Consider the following 23,548-nt stretch of genomic DNA (forward strand, 5'->3'; position numbering starts at 1 on the left):
ACCGCAGGATTGGAGGCAAGTGAAGGTGATCGCCATCCAAAAACCGGGAAAACCAGCTTCTGATCACGACTCTTATAGGCCAATTGCAATGCTATCCTGTATCCGGAAATTGATTGAGAAAATGATACTCCGTCGTTTAGACCATTGGGTCGAAACAAACGGTCTACTATCAGATACTCAATTTGGCTTCCGCCGTGCCAAAGGAACGAATGATTGTCTTGCGTTGCTTTCTACAGATATTCAGCTGGCGTATGCTCGAAAGGAACAAATGGCGTCTGCGTTCTTGGACATTAAGGGGACTTGGACATTTTGATTCCGTTTCTATTGACATTCTTTCGGGTAAACTTCACCGACAAGGATTTTCTCCAATTTTGAACAATTTTTTGCACAATTTGTTGTCCGAAAAGCACATGCATTTTACGCATGGCGATTTGGCAACTTTTCGAATTAGCTACATGGGTCTTCCCCAGGGCTCGTGTTTAAGCCCCCTTCTTTACAATTTTTATGTAAATGACATCGACGAATGTCTGGCAAATTCATGCACGATAAGACAACTTGCAGACGACAGCGTGGTCTCTGTTACAGGAGCAAAAGCTGCCGATTTGCAAGGACCATTGCAAGATACCTAGGACAATTTGTCTGCTTGGGCTTTACAGCTAAGTATCGAATTCTCTCCGGAGAAGACTGAGATAGTAGTTTTTTCAAGGAAGCATGAACCTGCTCAGCTTCAAACACAATTAATGGGTAAAACGATTTCTCAGGTTTTGGTACACGAGTATCTTGGTGTCTGGTTCGACTCTAAAGGCACATGGGGTTGTCACATTTGGTATCTGATGAAAAAATGCCAACAAAGAGTTAATTTTCTTCGTACAATAACCGGATCATGGTGGGGAGCACACCCGGGAGACCTTATAAGGCTTTATCAAACAACGATATTGTCTGTAATTGAGTACGGGTGTTTCTGCTTCCGCTCCGCAGCAAACACACATTTGATCAAACTGGAGCGAATATAATATCGCTGTTTGCGTCGCCTTAGGTTGCATGCAGTCGACCCATACGATGAGTTTGGAGGTCTTAGCTGGTGTTCTACCTTTGAAAAACCGCTTCTGGAGTCTGTCTTCTCGTATTCTTATCAAATGTGAGGTCTTGAACCGTCCTGTGATTGAAAATTTTGAAAGGTTAATCGAACTTAATTCTCAAACCCGTTTTATGACATTGTATTTCAATCACATGTCCCAAAATATTAACCCTTCTTCGAATATTCCAAATCGTGTCGACTTATCAAATACTTCTGATTCTACTGTGTTTTTCGATACATCCATGATAGAAGAAACTCGTGGAATCCCAGATCATTTACGCGTGCAGCAGATCCCCAAAAATTTTTCCAATAAATATCGAAACATCAACTGCGACAATATGTTCTACACTGACGGATCACTTCTTGATGGGTCCACTGGCTTCGGTATTTTCAATAACAATTTAACCGTCTCCCATAAGCTTGATAATCCTGCTTCTGTTTACGTCGCAGACTTGGCTGCAATTCAGTACACCCTAGGGATTATCGAAAAAATGCCCACGGACCATTATTTCATCTTTACGGACAGTCTCAGTTCCATTGAGGCTCTCCGATCGATGAAAGATGTTAAGCACCCTCCGTATTTCCTGGGGAAAATACGGAAACATCTGAGTGCTTTATCCGAAAAAATCGTTTCAGATTACCTAAGCGTGGGTCCCTTCTCACTGTTCGATACCGGGCAATGAGAAAACGGACTCTTTGGCTAAGGTGGGCGCAGCAAACGGTGAAATTTATGAAAGACCAATTGCCTTTAATGAATTTTTCGCAATTGTACGTCAGAATACGATCATCAGTTGGCAAAATTCTTGGACCAAGGGGGAACTGGGAAGGTGGTTACATTTTATATCCCCAAAGTATCGACGAACCCGTGGTTCAAGGGATTGGATGTAGGTCGAGACTTCTGGATTTGACGCGCATCTCCATCGTATTGGGCTCGGGGAAGGTGGTATCTGTGCCTGTGGTGAAGGTTATCACGACATAGAGCATGTGGTTTGGTTTTGCCCTGAACACCGTGGCGCCAGGTCTAAATTAATAGCTTCCCTGCAGGCCGAGGGTAGACAGCCGGCTGTTCCTGTTCGTGATGTCTTGGCGAGCCTTGACCTTCCCTACATGTCCTCCATATACATTTTCCTGAAATCCATCCATGCACCAGTCTAGCCCCACTCCTTTCCGTCTACATCCAACTTAACCGCAAGTACACGTTTGGACCCACGATCCAGAACCAGCAACTAAACCCCGCACGATACCAGCAACTAGAGGCCCGAGAAAGTCCAATTTCCAGTTCGTGTCTTGGTTTAGCAGAACATTACAAATAAGCTGCTCATTGTTTTTGGCTGTTTGAAGAACATCATGACGCCCCAACGACAAATCACCAGTTTTAAAACGCGTTTAATTTTAGTTTCAATCTTAGATTTAATTTCAACTCGTAGTCGGCAGCGAGGATAGAAAATTTGTCATTAGTTTTAAAGATACTTTATGAAGTAAAATTCTAGATATAATTGGCTCCGTAAAACATTAACTTGTATTGTGCCGTGTCAAATAAATGTTGATTGAAAAAAAAAACAAGTAATTGAAGGGTGAAAATTTCCTAGCATCAACACAAGTAAACATTCTTCGCGGGATCCTAGCAATCAAATTCTGTTGTAGTTTATTTAGTTAATACCCCCACTGTTGGGACAGCACAAAGGCTGCGATCAACATAACCGATTTTGAATAACAAACTGCCCTGTTAGAACGCATTATTCACAAAGGCAGTTAATTCGAATATGCAGAGCTAATATGAAGTCGATTCAATCAATCAGCATTAACAGAATTTCGTCGTCTCTCAGCTGCCAAGTTGCAGCATGATGCAACACGCAACAACGAGCAAACGAAATCGCTTGATGTTAAAAACCGCAATAAAATGTGGGTTCAACCCGTTGCGTGTGTGAGAGCACCATCGGTGTTTATTCGCTGGAAACAAATATCGAATGCGAATTGTGAAATAATTCGTCTAAAGAATCTTAGAGAATTAGACAACTGAACAGAAGGGCGTGGCCTATTACGTAACACCCTTCGGCTATAAAAGAGTGTTTCTGGGAAAACTAGCTACATTCATTAGTCGGAAGGTGAGCTGGATGGACCGTCCACAACGTTGACAGCAGTAGAAGCAGATACAGCACTCAGAAGTAACAGAGGGTTGCGCCTGTGGCTGCCTTCAAATTAAATAAACCACTTGCACTGTGGTTGGTCACCATGTCTCAGTAGCAGCGTGGTTCTTCTCAGCGTGTCTCGCCAGACTGCCATTATTCCCCCACTGTTGGGGCAGCATAAAGATTGCCATCAGCTAATCCAATTTTTAACAGCAAAATGCCTTTTGCAAGGCAAATAAACAAGTCATTGAAAGTTAATAATTTTTGACAATTCAAGGGAGCAATCTGTGCTGGATAGTAGCAATTTAAATCTGTAGCAGCCGCCAAATTTACAGAATGTGAAACAGCTTTTACAGCTCATGTTTTTAAAGTCTTTATTACCCCACTGTTGAGGCAGCACAAAGCAAGCATTAGTAGACTTTGACTCATTAATGAAACACCTACAACAATGCATTTGTTAATAGTGTGCGTAGTTCTACGTCAGTTATGCGGTCGTGTCTTGGTTACAACCTCCTACTTTTTTCAACTCGTGCAAACTTGTTTCAACAAAAAGATGTTTACCGTAAATTCTCTACTCAATCGTACAAACCGATAAATTGATTGACATATACTTCAACGTGACCCAGATTCCCGAGGAAGTGTGTACTTCCGTTCCAATCATACTAGTCCCATGTTCTACACATACCTTATGCACGCTGGGACAACTATGCTTGGAACGGCAGTGTAGGAGGGACCGAGAAAAAAAATGTCGTTGAGTTAAATTCCGAACCATTCAACAATAATTGTCAATTGTTGCTGCGATCCAATTAGTGACGCCGTCCCTCTATTGTTCGTCTTTTCTATTGCAGAGCTCTTCCGGTCCGCCCGTAGCCAGTGGCAAACAAAGTGCCTCGAGGACCGCACTCCTTCCTCCATTATCCGTGGGAGCAACAACAGCCGCTGCAGCGTCGTCGGCAAACGGCGCTGCACGGCTATCACTAAAGAACCCAGTCGGTTGGGTTTGCTGTGCACCGTGCATATGGCTTAGGGGCTCATCGGCAGTTCACAAAATGGCAATTACGGCGGCCACCCTACTAGTTACTACTCTGCTCGTCGCCTCGCCCATACTGTTCCTTATCTCAGCCGCACCGTCCCATCTACCGAAAGATTGCTACGTTACGGATGATCACGATTGCCACCCAACACCGGCACCTCCGCCGGAGTGTTCCGATTCTATCTGTCGGGCGGCGGCTATCAGCATACAGGCACGCATGAACTGGGAGGTGGAACCCTGTCGGGAGTTCAAAAACTATAGCTGTTCCCCGCTGGAAGGCAACAGTCTAAGGGCAGTGAAAAGCCCTCAAGAGACAGCCGACATTCAAATGCAGCGTAAGTTGTTCGATAACCATGAGTCTCCATCGATTCGGTTCCGAAGGAGACGCAAAGTACCCTACCACTATTAAACTTTTTTTCTTTTGTTAGAGTTGCTGTCACTCAACACGACCGCTGGACTGTTTCGGAAATTGGGTCGCCTTTACGGAAGTTGTCTCCGGCAAACATTAAATGATTCCGCAATTAAAATACGACTAGACAAACTGGGTGGCTATTTGCAGATTGGCTCAGTGGGACCACAAAGTATATCGCCTCTGATATCGAAAATTCAACAGATCGGTCCGATGCCGATTATCGGCATCTACTATGACCTGAGCTACGGACGTAAACCACAAACACTGCTAATAATTGATGGCCCAGCAACATCGTCACACATTCTAGAGGTAAGTAGTTTATGCACGACAGCGGCATAGCAGCAACGGTCGAATAATGTTTTTGCGTGACGACAGAATCCTGTCCGTTGGCAAGGACCGAAAGCGGCACCGAACGATGTCAAGGAGGATATACCAAAACTGTTGGAGCCGCTAATTAATGTATTTCTGCCGCCGGGTCTCAGCAGCGACCAGAGGCAGTCGGAGAAGAATGTAATATTTGCCTTTGTTCGTGGTTTAAATCAGGTTCGTTCATTCGCATTGTTGCATGCTGCATAACAAGTGCTTGAACTATTTGTAGATTCGACGGGATTACGTGCAGAAAGACTTCACACACAGCTACGTGCTGAACAACGTTACGGCGCTAATCAACACGCACCCGTTCGTAAGTTGCTGTATTGCGTTTAGTTAATTGCTGTTCTCGATTAACATTTTGTTGTTCCGATAACGAATGGTAGCTACTCTGGCAAGACTTATTGCCCGCCAACTGGTCCGGTCCTATCGTTATTCGAAGTCCGGCTTATTTGGAGCACTTGCGGAAGCTGTTTCTAACCTACCAGAATCGGGTGATTCACAATGCACTGTTGCTATTATTCGCGCTTAATACGCTACCACCAGGGAGACCATCCCCCCTTGTTTGTGCCAAAGCAACCAACTGGGCACTGCCGGAAGTAACGTCGGCGTTGTTCATCGGACAATACAGCGAACAGGTTATCGCACACGCGATCCATCGGGTGAGTTGGAAACTTTCAGATGAAAAGAAAACATCTAAGGATGATTTATGTGTTACATAAACGGATCAGCCGTAAGCAATTCGATTGACGCCCATCGTATCTCACCGGTCGAATCGGTGCGAAATCAAAGGGGAAAATAAATTGTTTCACCGGCTAAATATAGCACCTAGCAAGATTATTTTGCGTCATTTTTCATAATGATTGATTTGTTTTTTTACGGCATCTGCTGTTTGCAGTGGAGTCGGAAGCGAAACTCGACAGGAATAGCGCACTATTTCTTAAACATTGTTTATACGATTGCCTCCAAGTTTATCACTGCTGACAGCACGGGAAACTGTGCGAAAAGTTCGATACCACTGAAACTAGGAGAGAATTTAATTTAAGGGTCACGATATGATATTACATATACAGTCATATGATCGGCTTTCGATGAGGAGAACTGATTTTCAACTGAGCTGTTGCAATGGTTTAGCAAAAAATGTTAGTTTGCACAGTACGTTATTATTTAATGGCGAAGAGAAGCACGCCGTAGCATCGAATGCAAAGTTTTTCAATCGCCCCACATATTCATTAAGCAATAAATCAATACTAATCGGGGTTTTTTTTCCTTTTTATCCTCTCTTGCGTTTGCCTACAAAACCCCCTAGACGGAGGAAATGTTTGAAAACATGAAGCAGCACCTAAAGCGGGCACCATCGCTGCGAGGAGCCGCACTGGTGCGGCTTTCCCAGCTCAAAGTACAGGCCAAGGTGTGGCCGACACTCTTCAATCGGACGGAGATCGCGTCCATTCTTGATCAGGTGAGTTCGATTCGAAATGGCATACACAGTTTGTATCAATTATTGAACTGCTGCAATTTTAGATTGAAATCAGCTCAGACAACTGGTTTGAAAATGTGCTCAAAATATATCAACTGAACAATAACCGGTCGTCAATCAGGAACGCGTCTGCGGAGTCCACTCATACTGCGTAAGTGAACAAACACACAACTTTACTTTTATATTTTAATTGTATAGGTATCACCTTTCATATTTTAATCTTTTTTTTTTTCAAAAATCTGTAAACGACAAAAGTTTCTCCTGGTTCACTTTCATCAAATGTGTCTGGTAATCGGAAAATACATTTTCTTCGCAAAACGTTTTAAAATTAACGTAGAGTGTTTCGAATGGCAGTTTTATTAGTATCCAGCGTAGATTACAAATTTGCAAAATGGCTTGAGGGTTGTGAAGCTCAAAATAACAAATAAAAATAGCACGAACACAAAAATTTGTGGCGGTGCGTACGGAAACGCCTACTTCGAAGAATTTTATTCCGGGGGGGGGGGGGGGAGGTAAAAATACTACAAGGTATACAGCCCAAGGGGTTGCATGAAATGGTGACGTAGGACTAAATATATAATATATGCTAAACTAAATATTATTATATGCTGCGCTGAACTGTTCATAGGTAACACTACCGTTCATTTTTGATAGTCGTTATTTTAAAACTAACGATGCATGAATACATGAAAATTTTACACTAGTAGTAGCTGCGAAAATTCTCATAACTCTTATCTTCAAGCATCTATAGTTCTGAAAAGAACTGATTCCATAATATTCAGTTAGAAATACGTGCTACAGAACGCTGATAATCGCACCCTGAATATTTTGTTGGCCGCGCATAAAATTTGCTCTCCGCTGTGCCCTCCAGTAGCTGTGCCAGCAAAATATCCTGCAGCGAACGATGGTAACTGTTGCTGCCGTATGCAAAATAAAGGTGTAACATGTTCCGCAGTGCCTGGAAGTTGACTCGTATGCAGCTCTTGTTTCTCAATGTCGCGTACCTTTAACAGCTGCACTGCTCTCGCTTATGTGTAACAAACTAAACTGAAGCTGAATTTTCAACACGCAGTCTTTTGTATCGAGTTCAGAGCAGATTTTTGCAATTAAGGCGTGGTTACGTAGCTTCGAGAAAGAGGAACAAACCAAAACAACTTCGATACTACTAGGAGTAGTTGTGAAAATTCTCGTAACTCTTATCTTCAAGCATTTATAGTTCTAAAAAGAACCGATTCGATAATCTTCAGCTCGAAATGTATGCTATAGAACGCTGATGATCACAGCACCACCGGTAGCATCGATTATTTTGTTGGTCGCGTATAAAATTTGCTCTCCGCTGTGCCCTCCAGCAGCTGTGCCAGCAAAATATCCTGCAGCGTACGATGGTTATTGTTGCTGCCGTGTGCAGAATACAGGTAACATGCTCCGCGGTGCCTGGAAGTTGACTCGTATGCAGCTCTCGTTTCTCAATGTCGCAAAGCTTTAACAGCTGCACCGCACTCGCCATTGTGGAACAAACTAAACTGAAGCTGAATTTTCCACACGCAGTCTTTTGTATCGAGTTCAGCGTAGATTTTTACCATTAAGGCGTGGCCACGCAGCTTAGACAAAGACAAACAAACCAAAACACTTTGTTGAGTCAAAATATGTAGGCAGTGGAATTTATTTCGTCCATGTTATTGTTATCTGTGCTTGGGAAGCAAGCCAAGAACAAGGGAAATGTATGGGAAAGCTTGACCTCGGAACTTTTCACCTTTTTCCACCATTAAGCAGTAAAGCAACAATGTTGAACATAATATCAAAAAATTGTGACACATTTTATCTATCCACCGACATATAAATGACTAAGATGCATTAAGTCGTTCGCTTGCTATAACCGTTTGAAATCTGACGCAACATTTGCCAGTTTCATTTTCATTTTCACAAAGTGTAATCTAGTATAGAAAACAAAGACGTAGTCCTACGTCAAAAGCTAAGTTTTTAAAATCGAGAAGGAGGAGGGAAGTGGTTAAAGTGTTTTAAAACCGTATAAACATCCACATCCCCATATAAAACTGCGAAAATTCCGAAGTCCACTTGAAAATAAACAAAACCAATTTATAAGGAACTTTCTAGGATGTCTATGAAATTCTTTCCAAAAAGGTGAAAGAACAGAAGTTATTCCACCTGTAAATCACAATGAAAAGAAGAGTAGAAGTAAAACGATTAGGATGCACCAATATTACGGAGTTTTATTTTGGAAATTTAACAGACATTTTGAAAACAGAAAAAACATTGAAATTACATTAACCCTCTATTCCCCAAATTGATTTTTAGACGGACTTCGAAAAAATCACTTTGAAGCCTTATAAACATTTTTTAGGTCCTTAAAAAATGACTGAAGACCGTTTAAAGGTGGCACTGGGCACTAGAGGGTTAAAGATGAAAACTTCCCCCAATGCAAATTGATAATTTTTCCTCATAGGTCGAGCTTCTTTCCTCAAACCAAACAATAATAACGTTGTCAAGATGAATGGAATTATTTTTAATAGGTCTGCCAAGGTTAAGCATTTGGGACTAATTTATGATAAAAAACTTATTTTCAAAGAGCCCATTGAGAATATACAAGCAAAATGCATTAAATATACGAGATGTTTATATCCTCCCATTAATAGAAATTTTAAACTTTGTTTAAAGCATGAACTTTTGATTCACAGACAAATTTTTAGACCTGCAATGCTTTATGCTGTACCGATCTGGTCTAGTTGTTGCTTAACAAGGAAGAAAATAGATTCAGAATAAAATTCTGAAAATGATTTTGAAACGTCCTTTTTGGTTTGGTACACTCGATTTACATAGGCTTACTGGTTTTGAAACATTAGAAGCTATGTCAAACAAAATTATTACCAATTTCCGACAAAAATCGTTGAATCCTCAATTGCTACGATAAGCTCTCTTTATAGACAATAAGTTAGCAATTAAGTTAGTTGTAAGGTTACTTCCCCTTTTTTGACAAGTAGGTTTAAATCCCTACGAATGATAAGTCCTAATTGCGAAAGCAAACAAATTTTAACAATTATAATTACAATTTTTCTAACAGTGTTGAGAAGTCACCATTTGCTGTCAAATAAATTATAGATGAACAAAAAAAGTCACCATTTGTGATTGGACACACATACTTATTATTTACTAATATTTATCATAAATACTTAAGCTACTAACAAATCCCCCCCTTAAAAAAACCTAGTTTCCTAATTGTATAAAGCAAAAACTGTTTTTGTACGAATTTGATTCTACTGGAATGAACATCTTGATTAGGCAACAAACCAACACTGCAGTATTCTAAAATAGATCTAACATATACAACAATGAGAGTTTTTATAGTGGACGGGTTGTTTGAATGGTAAATGAACCTTTTTATTATTATTATTATTATTTTTATTATTCATTTGTAAAGTCATCTGACACAGGTATGGTCTTAATGATAAAATAAATCTAAGTTACAAACACAATTAAACTAAACATCTTAAAATAGTTGTCGTCTACAAGAGAGTCGTCGTTTGAAGGCATCAATCGAAAAGTTCGTAGACAGCATTGGATTGTGAGGTCATAAATCGAATTGGATTAAACAGCCCATAGTTCACTCTGCTTGGTTCGAGGTACAGGAAGTCTCTTGTGCGGAGTGGTCTCTCGGGTGCGTAAAGGTTCATCTGTTGTAGTATTGCAGGGCAGTCAATTTGTCCGGAAATGATTTTAGCAACAAAAACGGCTTGAGCAGTAGCTCGTCGCTGCTCGAGTGTTTCAAGTCCTAGAAGCTTACATCGAGCTTCATACGAGGGTTAGTCTAACGGGTTGTTCCAGGGTAGCATGCGAAGTGCGTATCGAAGAAATTTTTTCTGGACAGACTCGATCCTAGCGATCCAGTTTGCTTGTGATGGGCACCAGACTACCGAGCAAGACTCGAGGATAGAGCGAACTAGCGAACAGTAGAGCGATCGAAGGCAGTAAGGATCCAGAAACTCATTGGGTATCTTGAAAATAAATCCCAGCTGACGATTAGCCTTTGAGATCATTTCATCAAAGTGTGGACGAAATGTTAGCGCACAATCAAGTTTTACACCAAGATCACGAATGTGAGCTACTCGTTGCAATGTATGATTAAGTATGGTGTAATCAATTATGACTGGTTTCAGCTTGCGGTGAAATGTTATTACGTTGCACTTCTGAACACTTAGTGTCAACAGATTCTTCGTGCACCATGCCTCATATTCGTTGATCAAACGTTGTAGTTCCAGGCAGTCGGATAAGGGTTTGATTACCGCAAATATTTTTACATCATCTGCGTAACATAGGCAGGTGGCAGTAAGAGGAGACTTCTTTGATGAACAGAGTGAAAAGCAGGGGACCTAAATTGCTTCCTTGTGGGACGCCGGAAAGATTCGTAAAATATTCTGACTCTTCCGAACCAATTTTCACGCAGAGATCTCGGTCCGTCAGGTATGGTTTCATCCATTTTACGAGATCACCAGAAACCCCAAGTTTCTCTATCCAACTCAGTAGAATTCCGTGGTCGACTCGATCGAAAGCAGCTTTCAGGTCTGTGTAAACAGCGTCTACTTGTTCCTCGTCACCCAGACGGCTCAAACAAAAAGAGACAAATTGAGTCAAATTCGTTGCTACAGATCTTTTGGGAAAGAAGCCATGCTGATCCACGGAAATATATTGGGAGCTACAAACAAACAGTGCTTCATGGACGATGAATTCAAACACCTTCGAACAAGCACAAAGTGACGTGATTCCGCGATATTTTTCGATATTTCGTTTGCCTCCTTTTTTGTGTACTGGAAACATTATCGATTTCTTCCACATCGTTGGAAATGTTTTCTGCCGAAGGGAAAGATTCAGCATATTTATTGAACCTACCATACTGTTGGCTTTTTCGTTGATCGTATTATAGTGATCAATAAATGTTACCTCAGAATCCACAATCACTCCTGTATAAATCTCTTGTTTGCTAACACATTTTTACAGTTTGCTGTCCGAGAGTGCAATTGGAATATTCAGGATTCTTCCTCATGTATGATACAACATTACATTTTTTCACGTTGGGATCAAAAAGACTTTTGTTCCACCAAATGTAGAAAATGTCAACCTCTTGTTGGAATGGTTGAATTTTTGAGGTGGCTCTTATTTCCATACACAATTCCATGTCATCGGCCGGCTTGTCTTTTCTCCTCGAAGAAACACTACCGTAACGCAAGCAACAACTCTCACACTGGTGAGCAAAGTGACGCACTTCCTTGAAGAGGGCAGCTATTCATGTGCTCGTTTGTATCAGAGGAGCTCACAAAAAACATCGCTGTGGAATTTGAAATATTTCTGCTGAGAGACAATAAACTGGTGTGATTTTTCTCACAAGAAAGGACAATACGCTCAGTAATTACACCTCAGAGCTCACTGCAGTGCTTTTACTTTGTGTCTCTCAAGTAAATATCAAAGAAGGGGAGAATATAGGTAGAGAAGTGTATTGCGTTGTTCGCTTTGCATCTCAAAGCTTGAGAAAAATTCAGCCGCTCGTCACGCATGTTTGCTTTTCAATTTCTACCGAATTGATCTTTGCAGTGTACACCGCGGCATTCTTCTCTGTAATCTCTCTAGAGTGCTGTGATGTCAACAGCAAGTGTGTTAGTTGTTCTGCGAAAAACAAAGACACAGCACAAAACAGAAAGAAAAGTGTAGTGCAAAAACTCGCTATACGCAGCTCTCATGCTGAACAGAAAGTAAACTGTTAATATTCGCTCTGCCCTACTCACATATTGAGGAAAATACTACTATTGAGGAAAATGCCAAGCATGGTTATCAACATATATCAATACTTTGAGACGATTCAACTCAAGGGTGACATCATTAACAGATAATAAAAAGCTGAGGGCCTAAATTGAAACCTTGTGGAACTCCAGATGTTACTTTAACTGGTACAGAAAGGTGTTCCTCAAACTTTACCGTTGTGTCATGTTTGTCAAAAAAATTAAATGCATTTAAGTAGGCCTGACTCAAATCCTAGCTTTTTGCTAGCTTTCTACTCCGTCAAAAGCTTTACTAAAGCCCGTGAATAGAGTTTCCACGAAGTTGAATCTGCCAGTAGACGCAACGGAGAAATCAACAAAATCAAGTAAAATAATTGGAAGCTGAAGACCTCCCTTTGTAGAAACCATGCTGGTTGCACGTTATGCGGTTCTTCATCTGACTCAATATTTTATGGTTTATGATAGTTTCAAAAATTTTGGAGCTACATGATATTAATGCCACGGTATATTTCGTTACCTGACTTAAAAACTGGAATAGAAAAAAAAATTTTTTTTTAGTTTGATGGATTCTCTGGACTTTAAAAAGTTAAAAAGCCAAACCAAAGATTTTACGAAAGCTGGAGCTAAATTTTTCATAAGTGAGGGTGGAGCTCCATCTGGCCGTGGACCTTTCAAAGCATTCAGACAGCGAGTGAAAAGTACTCAAAGTCCATCATTTCGTCGTTATTTTCATGTACGATTTGAAAAGGGTTCACAATCAGATTGATCGTTATTTTCTACCCTTGTGTTGTATTTCTCAATAAATAAAGATATTTTAGTATGCAATTCGTTACATATGTTCAAATATCTGTTGAAACTCTTTTGGTCTCTAAATTTTTCTTGTTAAGTTTTGTAAGCTTTTTGTTTCCTATCCTCTAAATGTTTAATTTCTCTAGTAAACAAAATTGTACCTTTGAGACTAGCCGTTTTCGATTTAGCTATAATAGCAAACAGTTACGAAAATAGGGATTTCACCCTTCAATGAAGCTTTAACCCAGACATCTTCGGCATGCTTCGAGGCAGTTTTTGTTCTTCTTACCATGCTGCGACTAGGGTTTGCAATCCCGGGAACGATTTCCCGGGAATTACCTTTTCCCGGGATACCCGGATCTCGGGAATAGAAATATTGATTCCCGGGATCCCGGGAATCCCGAGTTCCTTGAAAAATTTTCCATACAATATTGCAATAAAATTAAATATCGTATCCAAACACGAAACTTACGTCGTAGAAGTGTAAAACAGTTCCAAAGTGTGCATTATACGAAGCAAATATTAGTTTGAATTAAAGATCAATATTTGCTTGCCGTGTAATATCAAATTATTTGCTTAAATTATTTGTCAAAAATATATGCTGTCTTATTTAGTAAACGAAAAATTAAGAAATATTTTCTTCGTCTTACGTCTTTTTTTGCTAGTGAGTTTACTACTAAGCGGATAGTTGCTTGATTTTTTCTTTGTTTATTGACAAAAATCTTTGAAACCTGTAAATTGATAAAAAAAACGTTAATCAATGCGACCAGAAATAAATAAATTAACAAAACTCAGTCAGTGTAACTTGGGTCGTGGCCGCAATTTCACATTTATTACGTGAGCATTCAAATGATCTAAAACCTGCATGCCAAACACTCAGCTTTATCTTCAACAAACTAAAAGTATTGGACCCTTCAGTTTCTAATGAAATGTAGCAAAAGCGGTGATTTAGAAGTTTTCTAGAATTCAGACACCAGCGGGATGAGCGATCTTAAGCAAAGTTTTACAGAAGGGAATTACATTATTTGGGCTTGGCGAAAAATTGCCAGCGGATCTAAGGCCAATCGCATAAAAACCCTGAAACCTTCTCTTTTGCTAACATTTGCTACAAAAAATCGATCATGAATTTCTGGAGTAAACTTGAATAAGTTTTGTTTTTCAATCCGTTTTTCATGCGAATTGATGATGAAATTGTAAACGAATGTTTGTTACCTTTTATCAACAAACTTTATTTGAAATCTCATTTTTGCTAAGGTTTTTTTTCATTCCCGGTTCCCGGGAATTCCCGGGAAATGAGATTTTTCATTCCCGTTTCCCGGGAAATCCATTCCCGGGAATATTGCAAACTCTAGCTGCGACCATTTCCCAAAATACTTTTTATACTGAGAAAAATATTTCATTCGCTGATGGAACATATCATGAGAGATATTTAATCGAGTGTATTCAGTTTTTTCTATGAATATCAGGCTTAATCGTGAGGGTCTTAAGAAAAGCACAATCCTATAGAACTACTTTTGAGCAGTTTTGATAATCATAGCAAAACGTTTATGAATCCTATATCACAACCGATATCATGCCGAATTGATAGAAAGTGTTCCCAAAGCAAAATAACCTTTTATTTATCTCTTGAATTTCAGCTACGCCTACCCTCAAATCGCTCGCATTTTCTACGACACGCTGAGCCACTCGATAGTGGTGCCACTGTCGACGATTTTGGTGCCGTACTTTAATCCCGTGCTACCACCGTACCTGCATTATGCCACACTAGGGACGTCACTGGCCAAGGAAATCCTACGCTCCATAACGAAAGCTTTCGAGAGTAAGATTATGCAGTGTGTGCCCAACTCGGTCGACGTATTCTCCAACTCGAGCCGTATGGATTTGCTGATCTATTCGGGCGGGATGCAGATCGCTTACCACACGCTGCTGTCGTTGTCCGGGCCGATCAAGGGCATGAATCGATTGCCGGGTTTGAGCTTAACACCACCTCAAATCTTCTATCTGATGTCCGCGCAGGAGCTATGCGCAGAAGCCGAGTATGATGGGATCGACGTTCAGTCGAATGATTTCGATGAAATGTAAGTCGAGTTAATGTTAGAACTTTAAGGTACGACCAACTTGTCACTTTTCATTGCAGACTAACGTGGCTAATCTCGCAGGGCGGAAGTGCTTCGGACGTGTTCCAGTGCCATTCCAGTACAATGTTGAGTTTTCAAAAAAACTGCGACATCTGGTAGATAGCGGCCACGCACGCAGGATTTGGATCCATTTCTTGATATAAGTAATCATCCGGTCAGTTGGGATTTAAAACAAATATGTAGCTTAGAGAACCAACAAACTAAGGTTGAATTATAGGGCCATTTAAGCTGGTCTAGCAACTGAGCACCTATTCAATGCACGTTAGTTTGTAACCTCGGAGTAACGACACAGTTTGGTGAACGAGTGCGTCAACTGTGTGCCCATTTTTTGGTGCTACGGATTGGAAGGGTTTTGCGGAAGCTAATTGTTAATTTATTGGTAGATTTTATTAACGAATGATAAGAGTGCTAGGATTTGATGAGTTACGGAAAAATTTCGTTACGCGTCCGTTTTCCGGATTTAAATTTACCCACCGTTTTATCCGTTGTCTAAGTAGCCGTGAAATGTTCCTTCAAGTTGAAACACATCGTTAGCTTTTGGTAGACGAACGTGGGTCGGATATTGTAAATAATTTTAATACTAGCTTTTATGTAGAGAAGAACTTTTCCTTTACTGGTTTCATTAAGCTTAGATTCTACCTCCGACTATCTGGTCTCTCTTTAGGCTTGTGGATTGGTAAATTTTATCAGAATACAAGCCACCATGAATCATTCAGTATTACTTTTTATTTAATATAGTCATCCTAAATCTGCGTAATATATTAGCTCGCTAAAAACACGGTCTGGAAAAAGAAGAAAGTTTTCAAAGAATCTAGGTCAATTGAAGCAATCTTGTTTAACACATCTCGCTCCACAGCTGCGGGTTTGTTTTAGTAATTTTAACTGTGACAATATAGCGTTTTAAGGGTTAAACTACAGTGTGAAATAATTGTTAATAGTCTCGAGTTATATTTATTGGAAAAATTTAACTAATTGTAGGACGCTGTACAGTTCAGTATTACCTACCAACCAACCTAGGATTAGTGATGTTAGCAGCTTGTACCACCGCGCGCTGAACCGATTGCGGTTGTTTTAGGAACTGATGATTACGATAAGGGAATACATTTAACCCCTTAGTTTATAGCGGTCCTCCAATGAGTGGTAGTAATGAAAAAAAAAGTTAGAATATTTGTAGCCGCAATCAAATGACAGGCGACGTGATTCCTAGTGGTTAGCTTCATGGGTTTTCGTGTTCCGTTGAAGTTTTAGAACAACACCCACAATTGGCTAGAAAGTATAATTTAGAATAACACCGTATATGTAATTCGAAAAAGTGCCCTTTATGTGATGAAACGCAGAAGCATTTCTGTGAAGGAAACGACACTGAGACAAAATAAAAACAAGAGAACCAATTAGCGAAACAAACAATTTAAAGTGTATTGCGTATAAATGCTAGCCATTAAGAAGTAGCAACAATTCCGAGTCCAAAAGCTTGATACGAATTGAAACGAAGAAAAAGAGTTTACACGCATCAACAAACAACTGAGAGGAAGATTTACCCCAGCGTATGCTAAAAGTTAGACTGTAAGATCTAGTGACTATTTCACTTATCACTTTCGCTGGAAGTGCCAAAGTAATATACGGCAAACTGTGCGACAAGCGTAGAATCGTTCGGAATGAGTAAAATTCGTAGTTGAGTAGTTATACTTTAGGGGAAAAAATTAAAGCAAATTACGTTTTGTCGAGAGTCGAAAACACTGCAACAATTAGAGCGAACAGAATAAATGGCATTATTTTTTTCTTTACAAATAGTTGAGTGATATCATCACATCCATGCGAATCAGGGCATAGTCTGATAAATTTTTCATTACCATTTAAATACTTTTTCAATAAATTCTAGCTTATCTCGACGAAGGATAGTTGGAAAAAGATTCTTATTCTCTCGTGACGTAACTTCAGTTTTTTTTCACTATATTAATTTCTGACATGTTCAACCAATCCCCCAATAACATAACTAGGATGTATTAGCTGTTTCCTAGACAAATGTTGCTTGGTACATTTACGTTACGTTTCTAATCGAAGCTGGTATGCTAACTTCGTTATTGCATTATCTTTTAACCCGTAAAGCCCCGGGACGAAACTTGTTTTTTGAAAAAACTCGTGCTCAGCACTGGAACGGCCGATTTGGGAAAACTTGGAATTTCATTCAAGGGGAATAGTTGCTCTAAGATTTGGTAAAGGTGCCACCCCTCTGGACCCCTCCCCGTTTTTGTGAGACGCAAATATGTCTGTGTTTTTTTCTAATTTTTCAAACAGGTTGAGCAAACACTGGGAATTTTCATATGTATCAATTGCTCCATGTATCAAATCATGTCAGGTGGATGAAATATGTTATGTAAGAGTTAATTTTGGAGTTTCCAAATTATTTCAGTACAAATTCACAAAACTACGTATTTTTATAAAAAATCAAACAACAAAACCGTTCTTCAAATGTTAAGCTCTACATTTTGCGGTAAGATCTCCTGAATCCACACGCGATGAATAATTTATTTTAGCATGCAAACAATTTGAGAAAAACCAGTTTAAATTCACTAAAGTACGTATTTTCATGAAAACCTGATTTTCCCAGTCTCCCACAGTAGGTTTCAACTTAGCTCTTCAGTTTTCAAGCTCTATATTTTAAGAGTAACGTCTGCTGAATCCAAAGATGGTGAAAGATTTTTTCTAGCATGCACAGATTTTGAGAAAATCAAGTTTTCATAAGAACTCGTACTTTAGTGAATTCAAACTCGGAAGCATTCGAAAACAGGTCCGTTATTTTTGCTCGCTCGAACAAACAATACTGTTTGGTGTGCATACAGTACGCCTGTGTTTTTCGGTTTCGTTGCTGATAGACAATAGGCGTACGTCCAGTAGCCAGAGCAAATTCCCGCGCCGCCAGGCGCTGGTTACCCCTTGCGGCACAGAAAACTTTGTGCACTGTGTTCAGACTGTACGCGTGCTACTGACACATTCCTAGCTCATCTACGCCAAGACATCCAAATTTCAAACTGCATATTTGACTTAGAACTCTTGTGTATGTGAAAGAGGATAAATTGAACTTTACGGAAAACGTTTGTTTCATTTGAATTCACATGCAAAACTTGAATAAATGATTGAAGTGTTTTAACACTCATAAAAGATTAATAAAATCATAGTTTTGACACTATTTTCAAAAAATATGCTCAAATGATACTATTTTGTAGCTATGGGCATGTGATGCATCAGAAAGTTAAGGGGTTTTTGTACGTATTCATGGCCTAAATGCAGTTGTTGCTGCTATTTAGTATATTCAATTGGTAGGCCATTGAAAAACAGGTCCTTTATTATGGTGTCGCGTTACGAAAATAGTAGTTTTTTTCGTACTGTGTGAATGTTACAAACTGTAGAAAAGTAGTATTCAGGATTTTCTTAGTACTCGATGAGACCTTTCTTAGCATATGCTGGCATGTGAAATTGGTGCATTCTACTCAAAGTTACAATAGGGTCAAAGTTATGGTGTCGCGTTACGAAAATTTTATGTGTTCTTATAAAGTTACCAAAAACGAATTTTTGAGCTTTTGTCAGTGTATATTGATAATACAACATGACATCATGATAAATAATAGTCATCTGCATCAAATTATATCCACCTAGAAGTGAGGAGTTTGCTTTTCACTGGAATTAGATCATTACATATTCAATGCCAATAAAAAACCCATGGAAAAATACTAGAATGGTTTTCAGATCCCATTAAAAATGTAAAAATATCTTTGTTCTTAAAAATTGAAATAAATTGAGGAAACGTGAATATATTAAAATTACAAAGATAGTGTCTTTGACTATTTTAACCTCTAATAGACATATGTTGTTTCTTGAGCAATTGATTCAATTGCTAGGCGTGTCTAGTTTCCTTTGCTTTTTGGCAAGAATACTGCTTCAACCAACCTAAACTCCCGTGAAAACCTATGGAAGTCTTCTTCCCCAGTTAAGGGAATCAAATTTGCCTATCACCTTTGTGCATTTCCAGATGGAACACTTACTATCGATTGATATAGTTACAACATTCATTCGATTTATTTACATATTTAATGTGATATTGATGGCTTTACCACATGACAGAGAATAAAACAAAAACCTAACGTACACTACATATACTCTGGTAATGTTTTTACTTCCAATGAAAACGTATTATAGCCAAACGATATACCTAAATATCAAACGATAAAAACTCGTTGGTCTTTAATGCTAAAACTTCCGCAACACGAAGACAACCAGGCCAATTACACTACACATCGATCCTTGGGGAGTTGCAATACTACCTTTTCAACATACGGTGGCGAACCAGCCTGTGGCTGACAGCCACCTTAATAAAGCAATAGAAAAAACTTTTCAACATTCATTCAAACTCATCAAACTCTAGGTACATTATTAAATAACAATATTCCTACCAAACTCACTCAATATCGGATGGTTACGACACTACCTAATATTCCAACACACAAGCCACAACAAACCCCAAAAAACGGATTCATTCGTGTTTTTCACATATCTTTTCTTACTTCAAGTACATTTTGATATTTTTATCTTGGAAACTTCAACAAATTTGCAATTTGAGTGCAATTTTAAGTAAGATTGTAGCAGGAAAATCCAAACGAGACGAGTTGCTCGTCGAGGCTTCAGTAAAAGGGCCCAATGTTCCATAAATTTACAACTAATTTTGTTTGCCAGTCGAAAAGTGGAGGGTGCGGCATGATAGCTTTGCATAAACTACTTGTTTCCTCTTGACTTCAAGGAAAACTATATAAAAAAATTAAAATCTGAAAGAGACATAGCTTTTTTATGAAGGAAACCATTCAGTACGATTAGTGGTAAAATAATATAAATCTGAAACGCCCCCATCGGCGTAACTTTGAAAAAATGTAAATGTCATAGCATAAATATGTTGGTATTAACCTAAACAACTACTTTGCCGAGGATAATATGACTAGAAACAATTCATGATGCCCACATTTACAAAGCTCGCATTTTCGTAACGCGAGACCATTTGCAGGAGACTGTTTTGCGTAACGCGACACCATTGACACACCGAAATATTTTCGGGAGCATTTCGCTAAAAACTCAGTGTTTTCTATGTTGTAATACGTCAATTTGTTGGATTTTGTCTCCGGAACAAATGTCTAGAAGAAACCAGGGTTCGAGAACTTACAGCAGAGCAGATATCTGAACGTATGCCATCGAAGGTTGAAAAAGCGAAATTCAGCGATGGTGTCGCGTTACGAAATGTATCGGGCTGCAGTACATGATACAACTATCTAAATTGCTAAACCAACCAGTCATAAGAAAGTACATTTAGTTGGCATTATTTACGATCTGTTTAATCATATGCTCTTTAAGCTAATTTCTAATATCCAGCCTAAAATGTACACCAAAGTCGGTTCCCCATGGTGTCGCGTTACGCTGGAATGTGTCTACTAGTGTTTTCGGTACCGACACTGTGACTGTGACAAGAAAGCAATTCAGTAGTCGCTGCAAATTCCCCGCGCCGCCGGGCGCCGGCTATCTTCTAGCGGGGTACGAGAGTGTACATTGTGTACAGACGCTGCCGTAGGAAATTCCTCGCACCACCAACCGCTGGTGTGCTGGTTCAGCTGGAGGAGACTGATTGCGATTCCTGCCAAGCCACCTACTGGATTAATCCAACTATCATCCAGGAGGGCACGTAGGCAAATATACAAAAAGTCTGGTGAAGTATTAACATTTGTTTTTTTTCCTTTATTTTTTTTTTTTCAATACGGTTGTCCCTTTTCTTATGTAATACACCTTTTTTTGAAAAATTGTTTTTACATTTTACAACAATTATTTGATTCCCCTTATATATATGTCTCCCAGGTGGTCTCGAGGTACGATGCTGGCCTGACAAGCCAGTCGTCGTAGGTTCGAGTCTCGGCTCGGGAGAGACTGTTAGTGTCAGTAGGATCGTAGCGCTAGCCCCGCAATTGTCCTTTACACTAAACAGTCGGCTGCGAAGTCTGTGTATAAAAAAACAGAAGGTCAAGTTCCGAATCGGAATGTAGCACCAAGGCTTTGCTTTTGCTTTTTTTTATATACACATATATATTGGTTACGTGCGGTAGAGCTAAACTCTCCCGCAAAAAATGGACGACCTGCAGATGCAACAGATGGGAAAGAGATTGAGATCTCCCCCATCAATTCCCCTCTACCTTCCCCTGTACCACCCCCTTTACCTAGCCCTGTATCAAGGGTACCGGAAGTACGGGTAAAAGCTTACCCAGATGCCGCGAAAGGTCCGTTCGTAGTTTTCTTTAGGCCTATAAAGAAGCTTTTGAAGTAGCTTGAAGCAAGCAAACGCAATTGCTAGCTACGAGCTCTTCACGAGAGAGTACCGCGTGTACATCCCTGCCAAGGACGTGGAGATCGACGGTGTGGTTACCGAAGGAAGCCTCACGGTCGATGACATTTTGCGTCACGGGGTTGGCTGTTTTAAGAACCCAATCATGCAAGATGTAAAGATATTGGATGTCAAGCAATTGCATTCAGTATCCATCGAAGAAGGGAAGAAGAAATTCCTCCCTTCGGATTCCTTCCGGGTAACATTCGCCGGATCCGCACTGCCGAACTACACCTCTTTGGACAGGGTTCGTCTGCCTGTACGCCTGTTCGTACCGCGGGTCATGAATTGCCAAAACTGCAAGCAGTTAGGTCATACAGCCACCTACTGCTGCAACAAGGCACGCTGCAGCAAGTGCGGAGGCAATCATGCCGAGACCGCTTGCAGTGAGGTTACTGAAAAGTGGCTTTACTGCGAGGGAATTCGGCATGATCTTTCGGCGTGTCCCGCGTACAAACAGCGCGAGGAAAAAATTAAGCGTTCCCTCAAGGAACGATCAAAGCGCTCTTTTGCAGAAATGCTTAAGAGGGCTGAGCCACCCTCGAAAGGAAACATCCTTTCCTTTTTGCCAACCGATGAGGGTACATCTGACGATCCCGTCGAAGGGTGTTCTTATGCCATGCTAGAAGGATCTAGGAAGAGGAGAATGATCAACTCTCCTAATCTTTCTCGCAAAGGTTGCAAGATAACCCCTAGCGGAATGACCAATAAGCCAACACAAAAAGGAAGCGGTGAAGAAAAACTGAAGCAAGTACCTCCCGGTTTTAATTTGAATTCCAACCAGGAGTACCCACCGCTTCCCGGGGCACCAAAAACCCCTCGTGCACCCATTTCTCGATCAGAAGATAAAAAAGAAACAGGGTTCATAAAATTTTCTGATTTTGTGGACTGGATATTTAAAACATTCAACATACCAGATCCCCTACAAAATATTCTTCTTGCTCTTCTTCCTACAGTGAAAACCTTTCTGAAGCAACTAGCGGCAACTTGGCCCTTCATTTCAGCTATCATATCTTTCGATGACTAATACGGCGAAAGAGGTTAGGAATTTTATCACTGTATTACAGTGGAACTGCAGAAGTATCATCCCCAAATTCGATTTATTTTCTCATTTGATGAATACATACAATTGTGACGCATTCGCGCTCTGTGAAACCTTTCTCAATTCAAACGATCAACTCAATTTCCACGATTTTAACATCATTCGTCGAGATCGAGACTCACACGGTGGAGGGGTACTTTTAGGGATCAAAAAGTGCTATTCTTTTTTCAGAATCGACCTCCCCTCGGTCTCGAATATTGAAGTCGTTGCCATTCAAACGAATATGAATAGGAAAGACCTATGCCTCGTTTCGTTATATATCCCTCCATCCGCGCGGATTTAACAGAGGCATCTCACTGATATAGCAGAGTTGCTTCCCGCGCCTTTTTTGATGACGGTGAAAAGTAATCAATGATCCCCACGGTAGTGATCACATACCAATCGTTATCTCAATTGCTAATGGGTCAACTTCAACGGATCCAATCAATATTGCGTATGACCTCACACGTAACATTGATTGGAAGTCCTATGAGACCATAATATCGCAAAGAATCGAGCCCCACGTGGAACTTCCTCCGGAAGAAGAATACGCGTTCCTTTCTGGCTTGATCATCGACGCTGCGACTTAAGCTCAGACGGAATCGATACCCGGGGTAACGATTAGACGGCGCCCTCCCTCCAAGTGGTGGGACAAAGAGTGCTCAGACCTGTACGCACGGAGGTCCTCGGTGTATTTGGCCTTCCGAGAACAAGGCACTATCGATTTGCTCCGAAAGTACGATGTACTGGATAGACAAATTAAGAGCTTGATATAAGCAAAAAAACGCGGATACTGGCGGCGGATTGTAAACGCGTTGTCGAGGGAAACAGCGATGAGCACTCT

The 23,548-nt window shown here is 40.2% G+C and overlaps 1 protein-coding gene across 5 annotated transcripts in view; it reads left to right on the plus strand.

The window, feature by feature from the left end:
• The window catches only part of LOC129731351 (neprilysin-3), a 46,379-nt gene extending 29,393 nt beyond the window's left edge, over positions 1 to 16,986 (plus strand). For all 5 annotated transcript variants that reach the window (XM_055691257.1, XM_055691265.1, XM_055691294.1 and 2 more), the window contains 9 exons: positions 4,056 to 4,575; positions 4,669 to 4,961; positions 5,028 to 5,195; positions 5,251 to 5,334; positions 5,408 to 5,683; positions 6,331 to 6,483; positions 6,546 to 6,652; positions 14,714 to 15,154; positions 15,214 to 16,986. In XM_055691257.1, coding sequence (XP_055547232.1) covers positions 4,056 to 4,575; positions 4,669 to 4,961; positions 5,028 to 5,195; positions 5,251 to 5,334; positions 5,408 to 5,683; positions 6,331 to 6,483; positions 6,546 to 6,652; positions 14,714 to 15,154; positions 15,214 to 15,313 — 2,142 coding nt within the window. In that variant the 3' untranslated portion in view covers positions 15,314 to 16,986. The remainder of the gene's footprint in view (positions 1 to 4,055; positions 4,576 to 4,668; positions 4,962 to 5,027; positions 5,196 to 5,250; positions 5,335 to 5,407; positions 5,684 to 6,330; positions 6,484 to 6,545; positions 6,653 to 14,713; positions 15,155 to 15,213) is intronic.
• The last annotated feature ends 6,562 nt before the right edge of the window (positions 16,987 to 23,548 follow it).

The sequence above is a fragment of the Wyeomyia smithii genome, chromosome 1 (assembly GCF_029784165.1).
Source record: "Wyeomyia smithii strain HCP4-BCI-WySm-NY-G18 chromosome 1, ASM2978416v1, whole genome shotgun sequence".
NCBI lineage: Eukaryota > Metazoa > Arthropoda > Insecta > Diptera > Culicidae > Wyeomyia > Wyeomyia smithii.